The following is a 23,049-nucleotide window of genomic DNA, read 5'->3' as shown; positions in this document are numbered from 1 at the left end:
GGGGGAGGGGAAATGGGGGATTTTCCCAAAAATTTGGGGAGTTTTCCTTTAATTTGGGGGGGTTTTCCTTTAATTTGGGGGGGATTTCCATAAATTTTGGGGAGTTTTCCTAAATTTGGGGGATTTTTCCTTAAATTTGGGGAGTTTTCCATAAATTTTTGGGATTTTCCTTAAATTTGGGGGGATTTTCCTTGAATTTTTGGGATTTTCTCAAAACTTGGGGGATTTTCCCTAAATTTGGGGAGTTTTCCTTTAATTTTGGGGGGATTTCCATAAATTTGGGGGAGTTTTCCATAAATTTTGGGGGGATTTCCTTAAATTTTTGGGATTTTCCTTCAATTTTGGGGGATTTTCCCAAAATTTGGGGGAATTTTCCTTAAATTTTGGGGATTTTCCCTAAATTTGGGGGAATTTTCCTTAAATTTTGGGGACTTTTCCTAAATTTGGGGAGGAGTTTCCCAAAATTTGGGGGATTTTCCTTTAATTTTGGGGGATTTTCCTTCAATTTTTGGGATTTTCCTTAAATTTGGGGGGATTTTCCATAAATTTGGGGGAATTTTCCTTAAATTTTGGGAAGTTTTCCTAAATTTGGGGAGGATTTTCCCAAAATTTCGTGGATTTTCCTTTAATTTGGGGGGATTTCCATAAATTTTTGGGATTTTCTCAAAACTTGGGGGATTTTCCCTAAATTTGGGGGAATTTTCCTTAAATTTTGGGGGATTTTCCTTAAATTTGGGGGAATTTTCCTTCAATTTTGGGGATTTTCCTTAAATTTAGGGCATTTTCCCTAAATTTGGGGGAATTTTCCTTAAATTTTGGGGGATTTTCCTTAAATTTTAGGGGATTTTCCCTAAATTTGGGGCGATTACCCTTAAATTTGGGGGGATTTTCCCTAAATTTGGGGGGATTATCCTTAAATTTTTGGGATTTTTCCTTCGATTTTGGGGAGTTTTCCTTCAATTTTGGGGTCCCTGGGTCCCTTTTGGGGTCACTTTGGGGTCACTCTGGGGTCATTTTTGGGGTCACTCTGGGGTCATTTTGGGGTCACTTTGGGGTCATTCAGGGGTCATTTTTGGGGTCACTCTGGGGTCATTCAGGGGTCACTTTGGGGTCACTCCGGGGTCATTTTAGGGTCACTCGGGTGACTCTTGGGGTCCCTTTTGGGGTCATTTTTGGGGTCCCTTTTGGGGTCCCTTTTGGGGTCACTCTTTGGGGTCATTATTGGGGTCACTCTGGGGTCCCTTTTGGGGTCACTCTTTGGGGTCCTTTTTGGGGTAACTTTCGGGTCACTCCAGGGTCCTTTTTGGGGTCCTTTTTGGGGTCATTCTGGGGTCCTTTTTGGGGTCCTTCTGGGATCACTCTGAGGTCCCTTTTGGGGTCACTCCAGGGTCACTCTGGGGTCCCTTTTGGGGTCACTCCAGGGTCACTTCAGGGTCCCTTTTGGGGTCACTGCGGGATCACTCTGGGGTCCCTTTTGGGGTCCTTTTTGGGGTTACTCTGGGGTCATTTTTGGGGTCACTCAGGGTCCCTTTTGGGGTCACTCTGGGTTCCCTTTTGGGGTCACTCTCTGGGGTCCCTTTTGGGGTCACTCTGGGGTCCCTTTTGGGGTCACCCTGGTGTCCCTTTTGGGGTCACTCTGGGGTCCTTTTTGGGGTCCATCTGGGGTCATTTTTGGGGTCACTCCAGGGTCCTTGGGGTCACTCCGGGGTCCTTTTTGGGATCACTCCGGGGTCCTTTTTGGGGTCCCTTTTGGGGTCACTCCAGGGTCCCTTTTGGGGTCCTTTTTGAGGTCACTGTGGGGTCCTTTTTGGGGTCATTCCGGGGTCACTCCAAGGTCATTCTGGGGTCCTTTTCGGGGTCACTCCGGGGTCATTTTTGGGATCACTCCAGGGTCCTTTTTGGGGTCCCTTTTGGGGTCACTCCAGGGTCACTCCGGGGTCCTTTTTGGGGTCCCTTTTGGGGTCATTCCGGGGTCACTCCAGGGTCACTCCGGAGTCCTTTTTGGGGTCACTCTGGGGTCCTTTCTGGGGTCACTCCAGGATCCTTTTTGGGGTCACTCCGGGGTCACTCCAGGGTCACTCCAGGATCCTTTTTGGGGTCACTCCAGGGTCATTTTTGGGGTAATTCCAGGGTCACTGTGGGGTCCTTTTTGGGGTCACTGCGGGGTCATTTTTGGGATCACTCCAGGGTCCTTTTTGGGGTCATTCCGGGGTCACTCTGGGGTCCTTTTTGGGGTCACTGCGGGGTCCTTTTTGGGGTCACTCCAGGGTCCTTTTTGGGGTCACTCCAGGGTCATTTTTGGGGTAATTCCAGGGTCACTGTGGGGTCCTTTTTGGGGTCACTGCGGGGTCATTTTTGGGATCACTCCGGGGTCCTTTTTGGGGTCCTTTTTGGGGTCACTGCGGGGTCATTTTTGGGATCACTCCGGGGTCATTTTTGGGGTCACTCCAGGGTCACTGTGGGGTCCTTTTTGGGGTCACTGCGGGGTCATTTTTGGGATCACTCCGGGGTCCTTTTTGGGGTCATTCCGGGGTCACTCTGGGGTCCTTTTTGGGGTCACTGCGGGGTCCTTTTTGGGGTCACTCCGGGGTCATTTTTGGGGTAATTCCAGGGTCACTGTGGGGTCCTTTTTGGGGTCACTGCGGGGTCATTATTGGGGTCACTCTGGGGTCCCTTTTGGGGTCACTCTTTGGGGTCCTTTTTGGGGTCACTCTCGGGTCACTCCGGGGTCATTTCTGGGATCACTCCGGGGTCACTCTGGGGTCCCTTTTGGGGTCACTCTGGGGTCCCTTTTGGGGTCACTCTTTGGGGTCCTTTTTGGGGTAACTTTCGGGTCACTCCAGGGTCCTTTTTGGGGTCCTTTTTGGGGTCATTCTGGGGTCCTTTTTGGGGTCCTTCTGGGGTCACTCTGGGGTCCCTTTTGGGGTCACTGTGGGGTCATTTTTGGGGTCACTGTGGGGTCCTTTTTGGGGTCACTCTGGGGTCACTCCAGGGTCACTCCGGAGTCCTTTTTGGGGTCACTCTGGGGTCCTTTCTGGGGTCACTCCAGGATCCTTTTTGGGGTCACTCTGGGGTCACTCCAGGGTCACTCCAGGATCCTTTTTGGGGTCACTCCAGGGTCACTCCGGGGTCCTTTTTGGGGTCCTTTTTGGGGTCACTCCAGGGTCACTGCGGGGTCCTTTTTGGGGTCCTTTTTGGGGTCATTCCAGGGTCACTCCGGGGTCCTTTTTGGGGTCACTGCGGGGTCATTTTTGGGGTCACTCCGTCCAGCGGTGGCCGCAGTGGGGCGCGGTGCACACGTAGTACAGCCTCATGGCGTCCTGCGGGGGCATTTTTGGGGAGAATTCCCAGGAAATTCCCGGAGGGAATTCGGGGAGGGGTCCCCAGAGCCCAGGGAGGGGCACCCAGGGAGGTTTGGGGGGGGTTCCCGAAGGATTTTTGGGGGGGGTTTTGGAGGATTTGGGTGCCCAGGGATCCCTGTGGGGGTTTGTGGGGAGGGGTCCCGGGGAGTTTGGGGTTTTTTGGGGGGGTCCCAGGGGGTTTGGGGTTTTTTGGGGGGGTCCCAGGGGGTTTGGGGTTTTTGGGGAGGGGTCCCAGGGGGTTTGGGGTTTTTTGGGAAGGGGTCCCGGGGGGTTTGGGGTTTTTTGGGGGGTCCCAGGGGGTTTGGGGTTTTTGGGGAGGGGCCCCGGGGGGTTTGGGGTTTTTTGGGGGGTCCCGGGGGGTTTGGGGTTTTTTTGGGGAGGGGTCCCGGGGGGTTTGGGGTTTTTTTGGGGGGGATTTTGGGGTATTTTTGGGGGGGTTTTTGGGGAGGGGTCCCGGGGGGTTTGGGGGTTTTGGGGGGGGGGATTTTGGTTTTTTTTTGGGGGGGATTTTGGGGTTTTTCTGGGGGGTTTTTGGGGAGGGGTCCCGGGGGGTTTGGGGTTTTTTTGGGGGGGGGGTTTTGGGGAGGGGTCCCAGGGGGTTTGGGGTTTTTTTGGGGGGGATTTTGGGTTTTTTTTGGGGGGGGTTTTGGGGAGGGGTCCCAGGGGGTTTGGGGGTTTTTTGGGAGGGGTCCCAGGGGGTTTTGGGGTTTTTTGGGGGGTCCCAGGGGGTTTGGGGTTTTTGGGGAGGGGTCCCAGGGGTTTTTTGGGGTAGTTTGGGGCTTTTTTGGGGGGATTTTGGGGTTTTCTGGGGGCTCCCAGGGGGTTTTTGGGGAGGGGTCCCAGAGATTTTGGGGTTTTTTGGGGGGTCCCAGGGGGTTTGGGGTTTTTTGGGGAGCAGTCCCAGGAGGTTTTGGGTTTTTTTGGGGGGGATTTTGGGGTTTTTAGGGGGATTTTGGGGTTTTTGGGGAGGGGGGCTCCCAGGGGGTTTTTGGGGAGGGGTCCCAGGGGCTTTTGGGGTTTTTGGGGGGTCCCAGGAGATTTTTGGGGGGATTTTGGGGGCTCCCAGGGGGTTTTTGGGGAGGGGTCCCAGAGATTTTGGGATTTTTTGGGGAGAGGTCCCAGGAGGGTTTGGGGTTTTTTTGGGGGGTCCCAGGGGGTTTTTGGGGCAGTTTGGGGCTTTTTTGGGGGGGATTTTGGGGTTTTCTGGGGGGTCCCAGGGAGTTTTTTGGGGAGGGGTCTTGGGGATTTTTGGGGAGGTCCCAGCAGATTTTTGGGGCGGTTTTGGGGGTTTTTGGGGAGGGGTCCCAGGGGATTTTGGGTTTTTTTGGGGGGGGTCACAGGGGGTTTTTGGGGAGGGGTCCCAGGGGGTTTCTTGGGGGGGATTTTGGGGAGGTCTCAGGAGATTTTTGGGGCAATTTTGGGGGTTTTTTGGGGAGGGCTCTCAGGGATTTTGGGGTTTTTTTGGGAGAGGTCCCAGCAGATTTTTGGAGCAGTTTTGGGGTTTTTTGGGGGGAGGGGTCCCAGCAGATTTTTGGGGCAGATTTGGGGTTTTTTCAGGGGATCTCCCAGCAGATTTTTGGGGCGGATTTGGGGTTTTTTCAGGGGATCTCCCAGGAGATTTTTAGGGCAGATTTGGGGTTTTTTGGGAAAGGTCCCAGCAGATTTTTGGGGCAGATTTGGGGTTTTTTTCAGGGGATCTCCCAGCAGATTTTTGGGGCAGTTTTGGGGTTTTTTGGGGGAGAGCTCTCAGGGATTTTGGGTTTTTTTTGGGAGAGGTCCCAGCAGATTTTTGGGGCGGATTTGGGTTTTTTTTGGGAGGGTCCCAGCAGATTTTTAGGGCAGATTTGGGTTTTTTTGGGAGAGGTCCCAGCAGATTTTTGGGGCAGATTTGGGGTTTTTTCAGGGGATCTCCCAGCAGATTTTTGGGGCGGATTTGGGGTTTTTTCAGGGGATATCCCAGGAGATTTTTAGGGCGGATTTGGGGTTTTTTGGGAAAGGTCCCAGCAGATTTTTGGGGCAGATTTGGGGTTTTTTTCAGGGGATCTCCCAGCAGACTTTTGGGGCGGATTTGGGGTTTTTTGGGGGGAGGGCTCTCAGGGATTTGGGGGTTTTTGGGGAGCGGGGGGGGGGGTCTCACCTCGGCGCGGGCGCTGTGGGACTGGAAGAACACGGCCTCCTTGTGGCCACACCTGGGCACGGAACACCAACGGCGTCCCCAGGGAGCCCCAACGGGGGCCCAATGTCCCCAAGGGGGGGCCCAGTGTCCCCAAGGGGTCCCCAAAGGGGCTCAAATGTCCCCAAGGGGGGGCCCAATGTCCCCAAGGGGGGGCCCAGTGTCCCCAAGGGGTCCCCAAGGGGGGGCCCAATGTCCCCAAGGGGTCCCCAAGGGTCCCTGGGGGGGTCCCACTGTCCCCAAGGTGTCCCCAAGGGGGGCCCAATGTCCCCAAGGATCCCTGGGGGGCTCAAATGTCCCCAAAGTGTCCCCAAAGGGGTCTCTGATGTCCCCAAGGGTCCCTGGGGGGGGGGCTTGGATGTCCCCAAAGTGTCCCCAAAGGGGTCCCTGGGGGGGTCCCAATGTCCCCAAGGTGTCCCCAGAGGGGTCTCTGATGTCCCCAAGGATCCCTTGGGGGGGTCCCAATGTCCCCAAGGGGTCCCCAAAGGTCCCTGGGGGGTCTCTGATGTCCCCAAGGGGGGCTCTGGTGTCCCCAAGGGGGGTCCCAATGTCCCCAAAGGGGTCCCCAAAGGTGTCCCTCAGGAGTCTCTGATGTCCCCAAGGGTCCCAGGGGGGCTCTGATGTCCCCAAGGTGTCCCCAGGGTGTCCCCAGGGGTCCCTGGGGGGTCCCATGTCCCCAGGGGTCCCTGGGGGGGCTCCCATGTCCCCAAGGTGTCCCCAAGGTGTCCCCAAGGTGTCCCCAAGGTGTCCCCAAAGGTCCCTGGGGGGTCTCTGATGTCCCCAAGGGGAGTTCCTGTGTCCCCAAGGGGGTCCCAATGTCCCCAAGGGTCCCAGGGGGGGCTCAAATGTCCCCAAGGGGGGTCCCAATGTCCCCAAGGTGTCCCCAGGGGTCCCTGGAGGGTCTCCCATGTCCCCAAGGGGGGGTCCCAATGTCCCCAAGGTGTCCCCAAAAGTCCCTGGGGGGGGGGGTCTGATGTCCCCAAGGTGTCCCCAAGGGTCCCAGGGGAGGCTCAAATGTCCCCAAGGGGGGTCCCAATGTCCCCAAGGTGTCCCCAAGGGTCCCTGGGGGGCTCTGATGTCCCCAGGGTGTCCCCAAAGGGGTCCCAATGTCCCCAAGGTGTCCCCAAAAGTCCCTGGGGGAGGGTCCCATGTCCCCAGGGTGCCCCCAAGAGGTCTCTGATGTCCCCAAGATGTCCCCAAAGTGTCCCCAGGGTGGCCCCAAGGTGTCCCCAAGGGTCCCTGGGGGGCTCTGATGTCCCCAAGGTGTCCCCAAGGGGGGCCCAATGTCCCCAGGGGTCCCTGGGGGGGCTCCCATGTCCCCAAGGTGTCCCCAAGGTGTCCCCAAGGCTCCCTGGGGGGGTCTCTGATGTCCCCAACGATCCCAGGGGAGGTTCAAATGTCCCCAAGAGGGGTCCAAATGTCCCCAAGGTGTCCCAAAGGGGGTCCTTGGGGGGAGTCCCGTGTCCCCAAAGGGGTCCCGATGTCCCCAGGGGTCCCTGGGGGGTCTCCCATGTCCCCAAGGGGGGTCCCAACGTCCCCAAAGTGTCCCCAAGGGTCCTTCGGGGGGGGGGGGGTCCCGTGTCCCCAAGGCTCCCAATGGGGGCTCTGATGTCCCCAAGGTGTCCCCAAAGGGGTCCCAATGTCCCCAAGGTGTCCCCAAGGTGTCCCCAAAGGTCCCTGGGGGGTCTCTGATGTCCCCAAGGGTCCCAGGGGGGGCTCAAATGTCCCCAAGGGGGGTCCCAATGTCCCCAAGGTGTCCCCAAGGGTCCCTGGGGGGCTCTGATGTCCCCACAGGGGGCTCTGGTGTCCCTAAGGGGGGGGTCCCATTTCCCCAAGGGGGGGTCCCAATGTCCCCAAGGTGTCCCCAAGGGGTCTCTGATGTCCCCAAGGCTCCCAGGGGAGGCTCAAATGTCCCCAAGGCGGGTCCCAATATGCCCAAGGTGTCCCCAAGGGTCCCTGGGGGTCCCCAAGGAATCTCTGATGTCCCCAAGGTGTCCCCAGGGTGTCCCCAAGGGTCCCTGGGAGGGCTCTGATGTCCCTAAGGGGGGTCCCAATGTCCCCAAAGCTTCCTGGGGGGGTCTCTGATGTCCCCAAGATACCCCAAGGTGTCCTCAACAGTCCCTGGGGGGGTCCCATGTCCCCAGGGTGTCCCCAAGGGTCCCTGGGGGGGGCTTGGATGTCCCCAAGGTGTCCCCAAAAGGGTCTCTGATGTCCCCAAGGGTCCCTGGGGGGGGGGTCCCAATGTCCCCAAAGTGTCCCCAAAGGTCCCTGCAGGGTCTCTGATGTCCCCAAGGGTCCCAGGGGGGGTTCAAATGTCCCCAAGGGGGGTCCCAATGTCCCCAAGGTGTCCCCAAGGGCCCCTGGGGGGCTCTGATGTCCCCAAGGTGTCCCCAGGGGGTCTCTGATGTCCCCAGGGTGTCCCCAAGGTGTCCCCAACAGTCCCTGGGGGGGTCCCAAAGGTCCCCAGGGTGTCCCCAAGGGGTCCCCAAGGGTCCCGGGGGGGTTCAAATGTCCCCAAGGGGGGTCCCAATGTCCCCAAGGTGTCCCCAAGGGTCCCTGGGGGGTCTCTGATGTCCCCAGGGTGTCCCCAAGGTGTCCCCAAGGTGTCCCCAGGGGGGTTAATTTGGGGAGGGGTCTCACTTCTGGCACGGGTGGTCCTCGGTGCGGGGCAGGGTCGGGTCCTGGGAGACGTCGGCGATGATCTGGGTCAGCTCACTGCCGGGAAAATCCGGGAATGGGCCGGAATTCCCGGGAAATCCACCCAAATTCCCCCCCCAAAAAAAACCCCCCTCAACGAAATCGCAGAAAATCCCCCCAAAAACAGCACCAAAATCTGCCCAAATTGCCCCAAATTCCTCCCCCCGGATGTTCCTGGGTCGGCTGCTGGGAAAAACCGGGAATGGGCCGGAATTACCCAAAAAAACCCCCAAAACTGCACCAAAATCTGCCCAAATTGCCCCAAATTCCTCCCCCCGGATGTTCCTGGGTCAGCTGCTGGGAAAAACTGGGAATGGGCCGGAATTCCTGGGAAATCCACCCAGAATTCCGCCCAAAAAACCCCCAAAAATTGCACCAAAATCTGCCCAAATTGCCCCAAATTCCTCCCCTCCGGATGTTCCTGGGTCAGCTGCTGGGAAAAACTGGGAATGGGCTGGAATTCCTGGAAAATCCACCCAGAATTCCCCCCAAAAAAACCCAAAAACTGCACCAAAATCTGCCCAAATTGCCCCAAATTCCTCCCCCCGGATGTTCCTGGGTCAGCTGCCGGGAAAATCCGGGAATGGGCCGGAATTCCTGGAAAATCCACCCGGAATTCCCCCCAAAAAACCCCAAAAATTGCACCAAAATCTGCCCAAATTGCCCCAATTCCATCCCCCTGGATGTTCCTGGGTCAGCTGCTGGGAAAAATCGGGAATGGGCCGGAATTCCTGGGAAATCCACCCAAAATTCCCCCAAAAATTGCACCAAAATCTGCCCAAATTGCCCCAAATTCCTCCCCCTGGATGTTCCTGGGTCAGCTGCTGGGAAAAACCGGGAATGGGCCAGAATTCCTGGAAAATCCACCTGGAATTCCCCAAAAAAAACCCAAAAACTGCACCAAAATCTGCCCAAATTGCCCCAAATTCCTCCCCCCGGATGTTCCTGGGTCAGCTGCTGGGAAAAACCGGGAATGGGCCGGAATTCCTGGGAAATCCACCTGGAATTCCTCCAAAAAAAGCACTAAAATCTGCCCAAATTGCCCCAAATTCCTCCCCCTGGATTTTCCTGGGTCAGCTGCTGGGAAAAACCGGGAATGGGCCGGAATTCCTGGGAAATCCACCCGGAATTCCCCCCAAAAAAACCCAAAAATTGCACCAAAATCTGCCCAAATTGCCCCAAATTCCTCCCCCCGGATGTTCCTGATCCTGCTCTGGGTCAGCTGCTGGGAAAAACTGGGAATGGGCTGGAATTCCTGGGAAATCCACCTGGAATTCCCCCAAAAATTGCACCAAAATCTGCCCAAGTTGCCCCAAATTCCTCCCCCCCGGATGTTCCTGGGTCAGCTGCTGGGAAAAACCGGGAATGGGCCGGAATTCCTGGAAATCCACCCGGAATTCCCCCAAAAAAACCCCAAAAATTGCACCAAAATCTGCCCAAATTGCCCCAAATTCCTCCCCCTGGATGTTCCTGGGTCAGCTGCTGGGAAAAACCGGGAATGGGCCGGAATTCCTGGAAATCCACCCGGAATTCCCCCAAAAATTGCACCAAAAATTGCACCAAAATCTGCCCAAATTGCCCCAAATTCCTCCCCCTGGATGTTCCTGGGTCAGCTGCTGGGAAAAACCGGGAATGGGCCGGAATTCCTGGAAATCCACCCGGAATTCCCCCAAAAATTGCACCAAAAATTGCACCAAAATCTGCCCAAATTGCCCCAAATTCCTCCCCCCGGATGTTCCTGGGTCAGCTGCTGGGAAAAACCGGGAATGGGCCGGAATTCCTGGGAAATCCACCCGGAATTCCCCCAAAAATTGCACCAAAATCTGCCCAAATTGCCCCAAATTCCTCCCCCCGGATGTTCCTGGGTCAGCTGCTGGGAAAAACCGGGAATGGGCTGGAATTCCTGGAAAATCCAGCTGGAATTCCCCCCCAAAAAAACCCCAAAAATTGCACCAAAAGCTGCCCAAATTGCCCCAAATTCCTCCCCCCGGATGTTCCTGATCCTGCTCTGGGTCAGCTGCCAGGAAAAACTGGGAATGGGCCGGAATTCCTGGGAAATCCACCCAGAATTCCCCCCAAAAAACCCCCAAAAATTGCACCAAAATCTGCCCAAATTGCCCCAAATTCCTCCCCCCGGATGTTCCTGGGTCAGCTGCTGGGAAAAACCGGGAATGGGCCGGAATTCCTGGGAAATCCACCTGGAATTCCCCCAAAAATTGCACCAAAATCTGCCCAAATTGCCCCAAATTCCTCCCCCCTGGATGTTCCTGGGTCAGCTGCTGGGAAAAACCAGGAATGGGCCGGAATTCCTGGGAAATCCACCCGGAATTCCCCCAAAAATTGCACCAGAATCTGCCCAAATTGCCCCAAATTCCTCCCCCCGGATGTTCCTGGGTCAGCTGCTGGGAAAAACCGGGAATGGGCCGGAATTACCCAAAAAAAACCCCAAAACTGCACCAAAATCTGCCCAAATTGCCCCAAATTCCTCCCCCCGGATGTTCCTGATCCTGCTCTGGGTCAGCTGCTGGGAAAAACCGGGAATGGGCTGGAATTCCTGGAAATCCACCCGGAATTCCCCCAAAAAAACCCCAAAATTGCACCAAAATCTGCCCAAATTGCCCCAAATTCCTCCCCCCCGGATGTTCCTGGGTCAGCTGCTGGGAAAAATCGGGAATGGGCCGGAATTCCTGGGAAATCCACCCGGAATTCCCCCAAAAATTGCACCAGAATCTGCCCAAATTGCCCCAAATTCCTCCCCCCTGGATGTTCCTGGGTCAGCTGCTGGGAAAAACCGGGAATGGGCCGGAATTACCCAAAAAAAACCCCAAAACTGCACCAAAATCTGCCCAAATTGCCCCAAATTCCTCCCCCCGGATGTTCCTGGGTCAGCTGCTGGGAAAAACCGGGAATGGGCTGGAATTCCTGGAAAATCCAGCTGGAATTCCCCCCCAAAAAAACCCCAAAAATTGCACCAAAATCTGCCCAAATTGCCCCAAATTCCTCCCCCCCGGATGTTCCTGGGTCAGCTGCTGGGAAAAACCGGGAATGGGCCGGAATTCCCGGAAAATCCACCCAGAACTCCCCCCCAAAAAAACCCCAAAATTGCACCAAAATCTGCCCAAATTGCCCCAAATTCCTCCCCCCGGATGTTCCTGAGTCAGCTGCTGGGAAAAACCGGGAATGGGCTGGAATTCCTGGAAAATCCAGCTGGAATTCCCCCCCAAAAAAACCCCAAAAATTGCACCAAAATCTGCCCAAATTGCCCCAAATTCCTCCCCCCCGGATGTTCCTGGGTCAGCTGCTGGGAAAAACCGGGAATGGGCCGGAATTCCCGGAAAATCCACCCAGAACTCCCCCCCAAAAAAACCCCAAAAATTGCACCAAAATCTGCCCAAATTGCCCCAAATTCCTCCCCCCGGATGTTCCTGGGTCAGCTGCTGGAAAAAACCAGGAATGGGCCGGAATTCCCGGGAAATCCACCTGGAATTCCCCCAAAAAAACCCAAAAATTGCACCAAAATCTGCCCAAATTGCCCCAAATTCCTCCCCCCGGATGTTCCTGGGTCAGCTGCTGGGAAAAACCGGGAATGGGCTGGAATTCCTGGAAAATCCACCTGGAATTCCCCCCAAAAAAACCCAAAAAATTGCACCAAAATCTGCCCAAATTGCCCCAAATTCCTCCCCCCGGATGTTCCTGGGTCAGCTGCTGGGAAAAACCGGGAATGGGCCGGAATTCCTGGAAATCCACCCGGAATTCCCCCAAAAATTGCACCAAAAATTGCACCAAAATCTGCCCAAATTGCCCCAAATTCCTCCCCCTGGATGTTCCTGGGTCAGCTGCTGGGAAAAACTGGGAATGGGCCGGAATTCCCGGGAAATCCACCTGGAATTCCCCCAAAAAAACCCAAAAACTGCACCAAAATCTGCCCAAATTGCCCCAAATTCCTCCCCCTGGATGTTCCTGGGTCAGCTGCTGGGAAAAACCGGGAATGGGCCGGAATTCCCGGGAAATCCACCTGGAATTCCTCCAAAAAAAGCACCAAAATCTGCCCAAATTGCCCCAAATTCCTCCCCCTGGATGTTCCTGGGTCAGCTGCTGGGAAAAATCGGGAATGGGCCGGAATTCCCGGGAAATCCAGCTGGGATTGCCAAAGAATCCAGGTAAATTCCCACTGTGGTGAGATGCTGGAGAACCCCCCCAGAATGCCCCCAAAATTCCCACAAAATCCCCCCAAAATTCCCTAAAATTCCCCCAAAATTCTCTAGAATTCTTTGGAAAATTCCCCTGAAAATTCCCCCCAAAATTCCCCCCAGAATCCCCCCAAATTCTCCCAAAATTCCCCCCCAAGTTTTCCCCAAATTCTCCCCCAATTCCCCCTGAATCCCCCAGAATTCCCCTGGAGATCCCCCCCAAATTCTCCCAAAATTCCCCCAGAAATCCCCCCAAAATTCCCCCTGAATCCCCAAAAATTTTCCCCAAATTCCCCCCAAAATTCCCTAAAATTCTCCCAAAATTCCCCTGAAAATTCCCCCCAAATTCCCTCAATTTCTCCCCAAAATCCCCTCAGAATTCCCTAAAATTCCCCTTAAAATTCTGCCCAAACCATCCCAAAATTCCCTAAAATTCCCCCAAATTTCCCCCAAATCCCTCCAAGTTCTCCCAAAATTTCCCTGAAAATTCCCCCCAAAAATCCCCCTGAATTCCCCAAGAAATCCCCCCAAAATTCCCCAAATCCCCCAAAATTTCCCCAAATTCCCCCAAAATTCCCTAAAATTCTCCCAAATTCGCCCCCCAAAATCCCCACAGAATTCCCTAAAATTCGCCTTAAAATTCCCTCCAAACCATCCCAAGATTCCCTAAAATTCTCCTAACTCCCCCCAAATTCTCCCCAAATTCCCTCCCAATCCCCCCAAAATTCCCCCCGAGTTCTCCCAAAATTCCCCTGAAAATTCCCCCCAAAATCCCCTCAAAATTCCCTAAAATTCCCCTTAAAATTCCCCCCAAACCATCCCAAAATTCCCTAAAATTCTCCCAAATTTCCCCCAAATCCCTCCAAATTCTCCCAAAATTCCCCTGAAAATTCCCCCCAAAAATCCCCCTGAATTCCCCCAAATCCCCCCCAAAATTCCCCCTGAATCCCCAAAAATTTTCCCCAAATTCCCCCAAAATTCCCCCAAATTCTCCCCCAAAATCCCCTCAAAATTCCCTAAAATTCCCCCCAAACCCTCCCAAAATTCCCTACAATTCCCCAGAATCCCCCCAAATTCTCCCCAAATTCCCTCCCAATCCCCCCAAAATTCCCCCCCAAGTTCTCCCAAAATTCCCCTGAAAATTTCCCCCAAAATTCCCCTTAAAATTCCCCCCAAACCATCCCAAAATTCCCTAAAATTCCCCAAATTTCCCCCAAATCCCTCCAAATACTCCCAAAATTCCCCTGAAAATTCCCCCCCAAAATCCCCCTGAATTCCCCCAAAATTCCCCTTAAAATTCCCCTGAAAATCCCCCCCAAACCATCCCAAAATTCCCTAAAATTGCCCCAAAATTCTCCCAAAATTCCCCTGAAAATTCCCCCCAAAATCCCCATGCATTCCCCCAAAATTCCCCTTAAAATTCCCCCCAAACCATCCCAAAATTCCCTAAAATTCTCCCAAAATCCCCCTGAAAACGGCCCCCAAAAATCCCCCCAAAATTCCCTAAAATTCTCCTTAAAATTCCCCCCAAACCGTCCCAAAATTCCCTAAAATTGCCCCAAATTTCCCCCAAAAATCCCCCTGTATCCCCTAAAATTCCTCCAAATTCTCCCAAAATTCCCCTTAAAATCCCCCCCAAACTGTCCCAAGATTCCCCCAAATTCTCCCAAAAAATCCCCCAGAATTCCCCCCAAAATTCCGCTCAAATTCCCCCCAAATTCTCCCCAAAATCCCCCCAAAATTCCCCCCCAAATTCTCCCAAAATTCCCCTGAAAATTCCCCCCAAAAATCTCCCTGAATTCCCCCAAAATTCCCCTTAAAATTCCTTAAAATTCCCCTGAAAATCCCCCCACAAACCATCCCAAAATTCCCTAAAATTGCCCCAAAATTCCCCTGAAAATTCCCCCCAAAATTTCCCCTGAGTTCCCCCAAATTTCCCCTTAAAATTCTCCCCAAACCGTCCCAAAATTCCCTAAAATTGCCCCAAAATTCCCCTGAAAATTCTCCCAAAATTCCACTCAAATCCCCCCAAATTCCCCCAAAATTCCCCCAAAAAATCCCCTGGAATTCCCCCAAATCCCCCCAAAATTCCCCCCAAATTCCCCAATTTCTGGGGGGGTCCCAAGGGGCTTCCCAGAGATATTTTGGGATATTTTGGGATTTTTGGGAATATTTTGGGACATTTCAGGACATTTTGAACATTTTGCGATATTTTAGGGAGTATTTTGGAAATATTTTGGGGCATTACGGGAACATTTTCGGGCATTTTGGGGTTTTTTTTGGATATTTGGGGGCATTTGGGGGCATTTTGGGCCCTTTTGGGGCCGTTTTGTGACCATTTGGGGACATTTTGGGGACATTTTGGGGACATTTTGGGCCATTTTGGGCCACTTTAGGGAGTATTTGGGGTCATTTTGGGGCCGTTTTGGGGCCATTTTGGGCCATTTGGGGCCATTTTGGGCCCTTTTGGGGCCATTTTGGGGCATTTTGGGGCTGTTTTGGGCCCTTTTGAGGCCATTTTGGGCCCTTTTGGGGCCATTTTGGGGCATTTTGGGGCTGTTTTGGGCCCTTTTGAGGCCATTTTGGGCCCTTTTGGGGCCATTTTGGGGCTGTTTTGGACCATTGTGGGGCCGTTCTGGGGCTGTTTTGGGCCCTTTTGAGGCCATTTTGGGGCATTTTGGGCCATTTTGGGGCTGTTTTGGGGACATTTTGGGGCTGTTTCGGGCCATTTTGGGGCTGTTTCGGGGACATTTTGGGGCTGTTTCGGGCCATTTTGGGGCTGTTTTGGGCCATTTTGGGGCTGTTTTGGGCTGTTTTGGGCCCTTTTGAGGCCATTTTGGGGCATTTTGGGCCATTTTGGGGCTGTTTTGGGGACATTTTGGGGCTGTTTCGGGCCATTTTGGGGCTGTTTTGGGGACATTTTAGGGCTGTTTCGGGCCATTTTGGGGCTGTTTCGGGCCATTTTGGGGCTGTTTTGGGCTGTTTTGGGCCCTTTTGAGGCCATTTTGGGGCATTTTGGGGCTGTTTTGGGGACATTTTGGGGCTGTTTCGGGCCATTTTGGGGCTGTTTTGGGGACATTTTGGGGCTGTTTCGGGCCATTTTGGGGCAGTTTGGGGCCATTTTGGGGCTGTTTTGGGCCATTTTGGGGCTGTTTTGGGCCCTTTTGCAGCCATTTAAGGGTCATTTTGAGCCATTTTGGGGCTGTTTTGGGCCGTTTTGGGGTCGTTTTGGGCCATTTGGGGCCCTTTTGGGGCATTTTGGGGCCATTTTGGGGCCGTTTTGGGGCTGTTTTGGGCCCTTTTGCGGCCATTTAAGGGCCATTTTGAGCCATTTTGGGGCTGTTTTGGGCCGTTTTGGGCCGTTTTGGGGTCGTTTTGGGCCATTTTGGGGCCATTTGGGGGCTGTTTTGGGCCATTTTGGGGCTGTTTTGGGGCCATTTGGGGGCTGTTTTGGGCCATTTTGGGCCATTTTGGGGCTGTTTTGGGGCCATTTTGGGGCTGGTTTGGGCCATTTTGGGCCATTTTGGGGCTGTTTTGGGGCCATTTGGGGCTGTTTTGAGCCATTTTGGGCCATTTAGGGGCCATTTTGGGGCTGTTTTGGGCCATTTTGGGGCCGTTTTGGGCCATTTGGGGGCTGTTTCGGGCCATTTTGGGGTCGTTTTGGGCCATTTGGGGCCCTTTTGGGGCATTTTGGGGCCGTTTTGGGGCCATTTGGGGGCTGTTTCGGGCCATTTTGGGGTCGTTTTGGGCCATTTGGGGCCCTTTTGGGGCATTTTGGGGCCGTTTTGGGGCCATTTGGGGGCTGTTTCGGGCCATTTTGGGGTCGTTTTGGGCCATTTGGGGCCGTTTTGGGGCCGTTTTGGGGCCGTTTTGGGGCCATTTTGGGGCTGTTTTGGGCCGTTTTCGGGTCGTTTTGGGCCACTTTGGGCCCTTTTAGGGGCATTTTGGGGCCATTTTGGGGCCATTTTGAGGCTGTTTTGGGCCATTTGGAGCCATTTAGGGGGCATTTGGGGCCATTTTTGGGCCATTTTGGGGCCATTTTCGGGCAGTTTGGGGTCTTTTTGGGGCCATTTTGGGGCCGTTTGGGGCAGTTTGGGGCCATTTTGGGGCCGTTTTGGGGCAGTTTGGGGCCATTTGGGGACCGTTTTGGGGCAGTTTTAGGCCATTTTGGGGCAGTTTGGGGCCATTTTGGGGCTGTTTTGGGGCCGTTTTGGGGCACTTTGGGGCCGTTTGGGGCCGTTTTGGGGCCGTTTTGGGGCCGTTTTGGGGCACTTTGGGGCCGTTTGGGGCCGTTTTGGGGCACTTTGGGGCCGTTTTGGGGCACTTTGGGGCCGTTCCGCACTCACTCGACCTCGTGGGTGATTTTGTTGACGTAAATGCAGCTGTTGTCGGCCTCCTGCTGGTAATCGCAGTTCCTGCACTGGGATGCACTGGGAGTCACTGGGAGGGACTGGGAGGCACTGGGAGGGCACTGGGAGGCACTGGGAGGGACTGGGAGGCACAGGGAGGGCGCTGGGAGGGCACTGGGACGCACTGGGAGGGACTGGGAGGGCACTGGGAGGCACTGGGAGGGCACTGGGGGCACTGGGAGTCACTGGGAGGGACAGGGAGGGCACTGGGAGGGACTGGGAAGGAACTGGGAGGGCACTGGGAGGGCACTGGGACGGACTGGGAGGCACTGGGAGGCACTGGGAGGGCACTGGGAGGGACTGGGAAGGAACTGGGACGGACTGGGAGGGCACTGGGGGCACTGGGAGGCACTGGGAGGGCACTGGGAGGGACTGGGAAGGAACTGGGACGGACTGGGAGGGCACTGGGAGCCACTGGGAGGCACTGGGAGGGCACTGGGAGGGACTGGGAAGGAACTGGGAGGGCACTGGGACGGACTGGGAGGGACTGGGAGGGCACTGGGAGGGACTGGGAAGGAACTGGGAGGGCACTGGGAGGCACTGGGAGGCACTGGGAGGCACTGGGAGGGCACTGGGAAGGAACTGGGAGGCACTGGGAGGGACTGGGAGGGACTGGGAAGGAACTGGGAGGGCACTGGGAGGGCACTGGGACGAACTGGGAGGCACTGGGAGGGACTGGGAGGGCACTAGGAGGGACTGGGAAGGAACTGGGACGGACTGGGAGGGCACTGGGGGCACTGGGAGGCACTGGGAGGGCACTGGGAGGGACTGGGAAGGAACTGGGACGGACTGGGAGGGCACTGGGAGCCACTGGGAGGCACTGGGAGGGCACTGGGAGGGACTGGGAAGGAACTGGGAGGGCACTGGGACGGACTGGGAGGGACTGGGAGGGCACTGGGAGGGACTGGGAAGGAACTGGGAGGGCACTGGGAGGCACTGGGAGGCACTGGGAGGCACTGGGAGGGCACTGGGAAGGAACTGGGAGGCACTGGGAGGCACTGGGAGGGACTGGGGAGGAACTGGGAGGGCACTGGGAGGGCACTGGGACGAACTGGGAGGCACTGGGAGGGACTGGGAGGGCACTAGGAGGGACTGGGAGGGCATTGGGGGCACTGGGAGGGACTGGGAGGGACTGGAGGAAACTGGAACAAACTGGGAGGGGCTAGGAAGAACTGGGAGGGGATTGGGAGGGACTGGGATGGGGCTGGGACAAACTGGGAGAGGACTGGAAGGAACTGGGATGAACTGGAAGGGGCTGGGAAGGACTGGGAGGGGCTGGGGTAATCACAGTTCCTGCACTGGGACAGACTGGGATCCACTGGGAGGGTGCTGGGAGGGACTGGGACAAACTGGGAGGGGATTAGAAGAAACTGGGATGGACTGGGACAGGATTGGGAGGGGATTGGGAGGAACTGGGATGGACTGGGATGGGATTGGGGGGGGGCTGGGAGGGACTGGGACAAACTGGGAGGGACTGGGAGGGGACTGGGACAAACTGGGAGAGACTGGGACAAACTGGGAGGGACTGGGACCAAACTGGGAGAGACTGGGACAAACTGGGAGGGGACTGGGACCAAACTGGGAGGGACTGGGACAAACTGGGAGGAACTGGGAGGGGACTGGGACAAACTGGGAGGCACTGGCACCAAACTGGGAGAGACTGGGAGGGGCTGGCACCAAACTGGGAGGGGCTGGCACCAAACTGGGAGGGGCTGGAACCAAACTGGGAGGGGCTGGAACCAAACTGGGAGGGACTGGGACAAACTGGGAGAGACTGGCACCAAACTGGGAGGGACTGGGACAAACTGGGAGGGACTGGGAGGGGACTGGGACAAACTGGGAGGCACTGGCACCAAACTGGGAGAGACTGGGAGGGCCTGGCACCAAACTGGGAGGGACTGGGACCAAACTGGGAGAGACTGGGACAAACTGGGAGGGACTGGGACAAACTAGGAGGGACTGGGACAAACTGGGAGGAACTGGGAGGGGACTGAGACAAACTGGGAGGCACTGGCACCAAACTGGGAGAGACTGGGGGGGGCTGGCACCAAACTGGGAGGGACTGGGACAAACTGGGAGAGACTGGGACAAACTGGGAGGGACTGGGACAAACTAGGAGGGACTGGGACAAACTGGGAGGAACTGGGAGGGGACTGAGACAAACTGGGAGGCACTGGCACCAAACTGGGAGAGACTGGGGGGGGCTGGCACCAAACTGGGAGGGACTGGGACAAACTGGGAGAGACTGGGGACAAACTGGGAGGGACTGGGGACAAACTGGGAGGGACTGGGACCACTCCCAGTGCCAAACTGGGAGAGGATCCCAGCGCCAAACTGGGAAGGGGGTGGGACCAAACTGGGAGGAGCCAGGAACCGGTCCCAGTGCCAAACTGGTCCCAGTTTGGAGGCACTCACGGCGTAGAGCAGGATCCGGTTCTCCTTGTCCTCCTTGGGGTACAGCATGTTGTTACTGGGGATACTGGGAGTTACTGGGAGGCTCCGGGGGGCAATTCCCGCCTCTTTCCCTTGGTTTTCCTGCTGGTTTTTCCCTCACAAATTCCCTTTTTTTTTCCTCACCATTCCCGGGTTTTTTTTCCCTCACAATTCCCGGTTTTTTCCCCTCACCATTCCCAATATTTTTCCCTCACAATTCCCATTAATTTCCCCTCACCATTCCCAGTTTTCCCCTCACCATTCCCAGTTTTCCCCTCACCATTCCCAATATTTTTCCCTCACAATTCCCATTGATTTCCCCTCACAATTCTCAGTTTTCCCTTCACCGTTCCCAGTTTTCCCCTCACAATTCCCATTGATTTCCCCTCACAATTCCCGTTTTTTTCCCTCACCATTCCCAATATTTTTCCCTCACAATTCCCATTAATTTCCCCTCACAATTTCCATTGATTTTCCCTCACAATTCCCGTTTTTTTCCCTCACAATTCCCAGTTTTCCCCTCACCATTCCCAGTTTTCCCCTCACAATTCCCAGTTTTCCCCTCACAATTCCCATTGATTTTCCCCCACAATTCCCAGTTTTTCCCTCACAATTCCCATTATTTCCCCTCACCATTCCCAGTTTTTCCCTCACAATTCCCATTAATTTCCCCTCACAATTCCCAGTTTTCCCCTCACCATTCCCAATATTTTTCCCTCACAATTCCCATTGATTTCCCCTCACAATTCCCATTGATTTTCCCCCACAATTCCCAGTTTTTCCCTCACAATTCCCATTAATTTCCCCTCACCATTCCCAGTTTTTCCCTCACAATTCCCATTGATTTTCCCTCACAATTCCCATTATTTCCCCTCACCATTCCCGGTTTTTTTCCCTCACAATTCCCATTGATTTTCCCTCACACTTCCCGTTATTTCCCCTCACAATTCCCAGTTTTTCCCTCACAATTCCCATTGATTTCCCCTCACCATTCCTGGTTTTTTCCCTCACAATTCCCAATATTTTTCCCTCACCATTCCCATTGATTTCCCCTCACCATTCCCAGTTTTTCCCTCACCATTCCCAATGTTTTTTTCCTCTCACAATTCCCAGTTTTTCCCTCACAATTCCCGCTGTTTCCCCCTCACCATTCCCAGCATTTTCCCTCACCCTTCCCTGTGTTTCCCCTCACCCTTCCCACTGATTTTCCTCTCACAATTCCCAGTACTTTTTCCTTCACCATTCCCAATATTTTTCCCTCACAATTCCCACTGATTTCCCCTCACTATTCCCAGTTTTTCCCTCACCATTCCCACTCTTTTCCCCTCACAATTCCCGCTGTTTTCCCCCCACAATTCCCGATATTTTTCCTCTCACCCTTCCCGATGTTTTCCCTTCACCATTCCTAATGTTTTCTCTCTCACAATTCCCGGTGCTTTCCCCTCACCCTTCCCAGTGTTTCCCCCTCACAATTTCCGCTGTTTTTTCCTCACCATTCCCGATATTTTTCCCTCACCCTTCCCACTGTTTCTCCATCACCTTTCCCGGTTTTTCCCTCACAATTCCCGCTGTTTTTTCCTCACCATTCCCTGTGTTTCCCCTCACCATTCCCAGTGTTTTTCCCTCACCATTCCCGCTGTTTTCCCCTCACAATTCCCGCGGTTTTCCCCTCACAATTCCCGCTGTTTCCCCCTCACAATTCCAGGTGTTTTTCCTTCACCCTTCCCAGTGTTTTCCCTCACCATTCCCAGTATTTTTCCCTCACAATTCCTGCTGTTTTCTCCTCACCGTTCCCGGTATTTTCCCCTCACCCTTCCCGCTGTTTCCCCATCACCGTTCCTGTTTTTTTCCTCACCTTTCCCGGTTTTTCCCTCACAATTCCCGCTGGTTTTTCCTCACCATTCCCTGTGTTTCCCCTCACCCTTCCCAGTGTTTTTCCATCATCATTCCTAGCGTTCTCCCCTCACCATTCCCGCTGTTTTCCCTCACCCTTCCCGCTGTTTTTCCCCTCACCATTCCCAGTACTTTTTCCTTCACAATTCTTGATGTTTTTCCCTCACCCTTCCCAATATTTTTCCCCTCACAATTCCCGCTGGTTCCCCATCACCATTCCCGGTATTTTTCCCTCACCATTCCCGCTGTTTTCCCCTCACAATTCCCGGCATTTTCCCCTCACCTTTCCTGCTGTTTCCCCATCACCGTTTCCGGTTTTTTCCTCACCTTTCCCGGTTTTTCCCTCACAATTCCCGCTGGTTTTTCCTCACCATTCCCTGTGTTTCCCCTCACAATTCCCGGCATTTTCCCCTCACCCTTCCCAGTGTTTTTCCCTTCACCATTCCCGGCATTTTCCCCTCACCCTTCCCGCTGTTTTCCCCACACAATTCTCGATATTTTTTCCCCACCATTCCTAATACTTTTCCCCCACCATTCCTGGTGGTTTTCCCTCACCATTCCCGCTGTTTTCCCCTCACCATTCCTGGTGTTTTCTCTCACCCTTCCCGCTGTTTTTCCCCTCACCATTCCCAGTACTTTTTCCTTCACAATTCTTGATGTTTTTCCCTCACCCTTCCCAATATTTTTCCCCTCACCATTCCCGCTGGTTCCCCATCACCATTCTCGGTTTTTCCCTCACCATTCCCGCTGTTTTCCCCTCACCATTCCCGCTGTTTTTCCCTCATCCATCCCAATATTTTTCCCCTCACAATTCCTGCTGTTTCCCCATCACCATTCCTGGTATTTTTCCCTCACAATTCCCACTGATTTTCCCTCACCCTTCCCGCTGTTCTCCCCTCACAAGTCCCGGTATTTTCCCCTCACCATTCCCGCTGCTTCCCCATCACCATTCTCGTTTTTTTCCCCTCACAATTCCCAGTGTTTTCCCCTCACAATTCCCAGTGTTTTTTTCCTCACAATTCCTACTGATTTTCCCCTCACCATTCCCGATATTTTCCCCTCACCATTCCCACTGTTTTCCCCTCCCCATTCCAAGTATTTTTCCCCTCACCATTCCCACTGTTGTCCCCTCACAATTCCCAATATTTTTCCTTCACAATTCCCGATGTTTTTCCCTCACCATTCCTAATTTCTTTTCTCCCACAACTCCTGGTATTTTTTCCTCACAATTCCCGATGTTTTTCCCTCGCCATTCCTGGTGTTTTCCCCCCACAATTCCCAATATTTTTCTATCACAATTCCCATTGCTTTTCTCTCACCCTTCCCGGTGTTTTTCCCTTACAATTTCCGATATTTTTCCCCCACCATTCCAAATATTTTTTCCCCTCACCATTCCCTGTGTTTTCCCTCACCATTGCCGGCATTTCCCCCACACCATTCCCAGTATTTTTTCCCTCACGACTCCCGCTGTTTTCCCCCACCGTTCCCGCTTGTCCCCCTCACAATTTCCGCTGTTTCCCCCCACCGTTCCCGCTTGTTCCCCTCACAATTCCCGCTACTTTTCCCCCACCGTTCCCGCTTTCCCCCCTCACAATTCGCGCTGTTCCCCTCACGATTCCCGCCATTCCTCGCTGTACCCCGCATGCCTCCCCCTCTCCCCCCCGTGTGCCCCAGGTGCATTCCCGGCTCATCCCCGCTGGTTTTCCACCCAAATTCCCGGTTTTCCCGGTGTTTTCCCTCACCATTCCTGGCAAAACCGGATCCCCACAAAGCCCGGCTCGTACGCGCCCTCCCCGTCCATTGCCGCGCCGACACGCCCCTTCCGCCTCCTCCCTCACTCCATTGGTCAACCCACCCGTCAATCTCGTGCATTCCCTCTTCTCATTGGTCAG

At 54.5% G+C, this 23,049-nt stretch overlaps 1 protein-coding gene across 1 annotated transcript; it reads right to left on the bottom strand.

Moving 5' to 3' along the window:
• Positions 1–3,174: 3,174 nt before the first annotated feature.
• On the bottom strand, positions 3,175–22,961 carry POLR2I (RNA polymerase II subunit I). The gene is made up of 6 exons (XM_068998471.1): positions 22,900–22,961; positions 19,247–19,301; positions 16,769–16,842; positions 8,176–8,250; positions 5,500–5,551; positions 3,175–3,320 (listed from the first exon to the last, which is right to left on the bottom strand). Exons 1-6 carry the CDS (start codon positions 22,956–22,958, stop codon positions 3,258–3,260), a joined length of 378 nt encoding a protein of 125 aa, XP_068854572.1. The 5' UTR covers positions 22,959–22,961; the 3' UTR covers positions 3,175–3,257.
• Between the last annotated feature and the right edge of the window lie 88 nt (positions 22,962–23,049).

This window comes from Aphelocoma coerulescens, unplaced genomic scaffold, assembly GCF_041296385.1.
Source record: "Aphelocoma coerulescens isolate FSJ_1873_10779 unplaced genomic scaffold, UR_Acoe_1.0 HiC_scaffold_118, whole genome shotgun sequence".
NCBI classification, from domain to species: domain Eukaryota; kingdom Metazoa; phylum Chordata; class Aves; order Passeriformes; family Corvidae; genus Aphelocoma; species Aphelocoma coerulescens.
The sequence above is the reverse complement of the archived record's forward strand: the minus strand, read 5'-3'. Positions and strand labels throughout refer to the sequence as shown.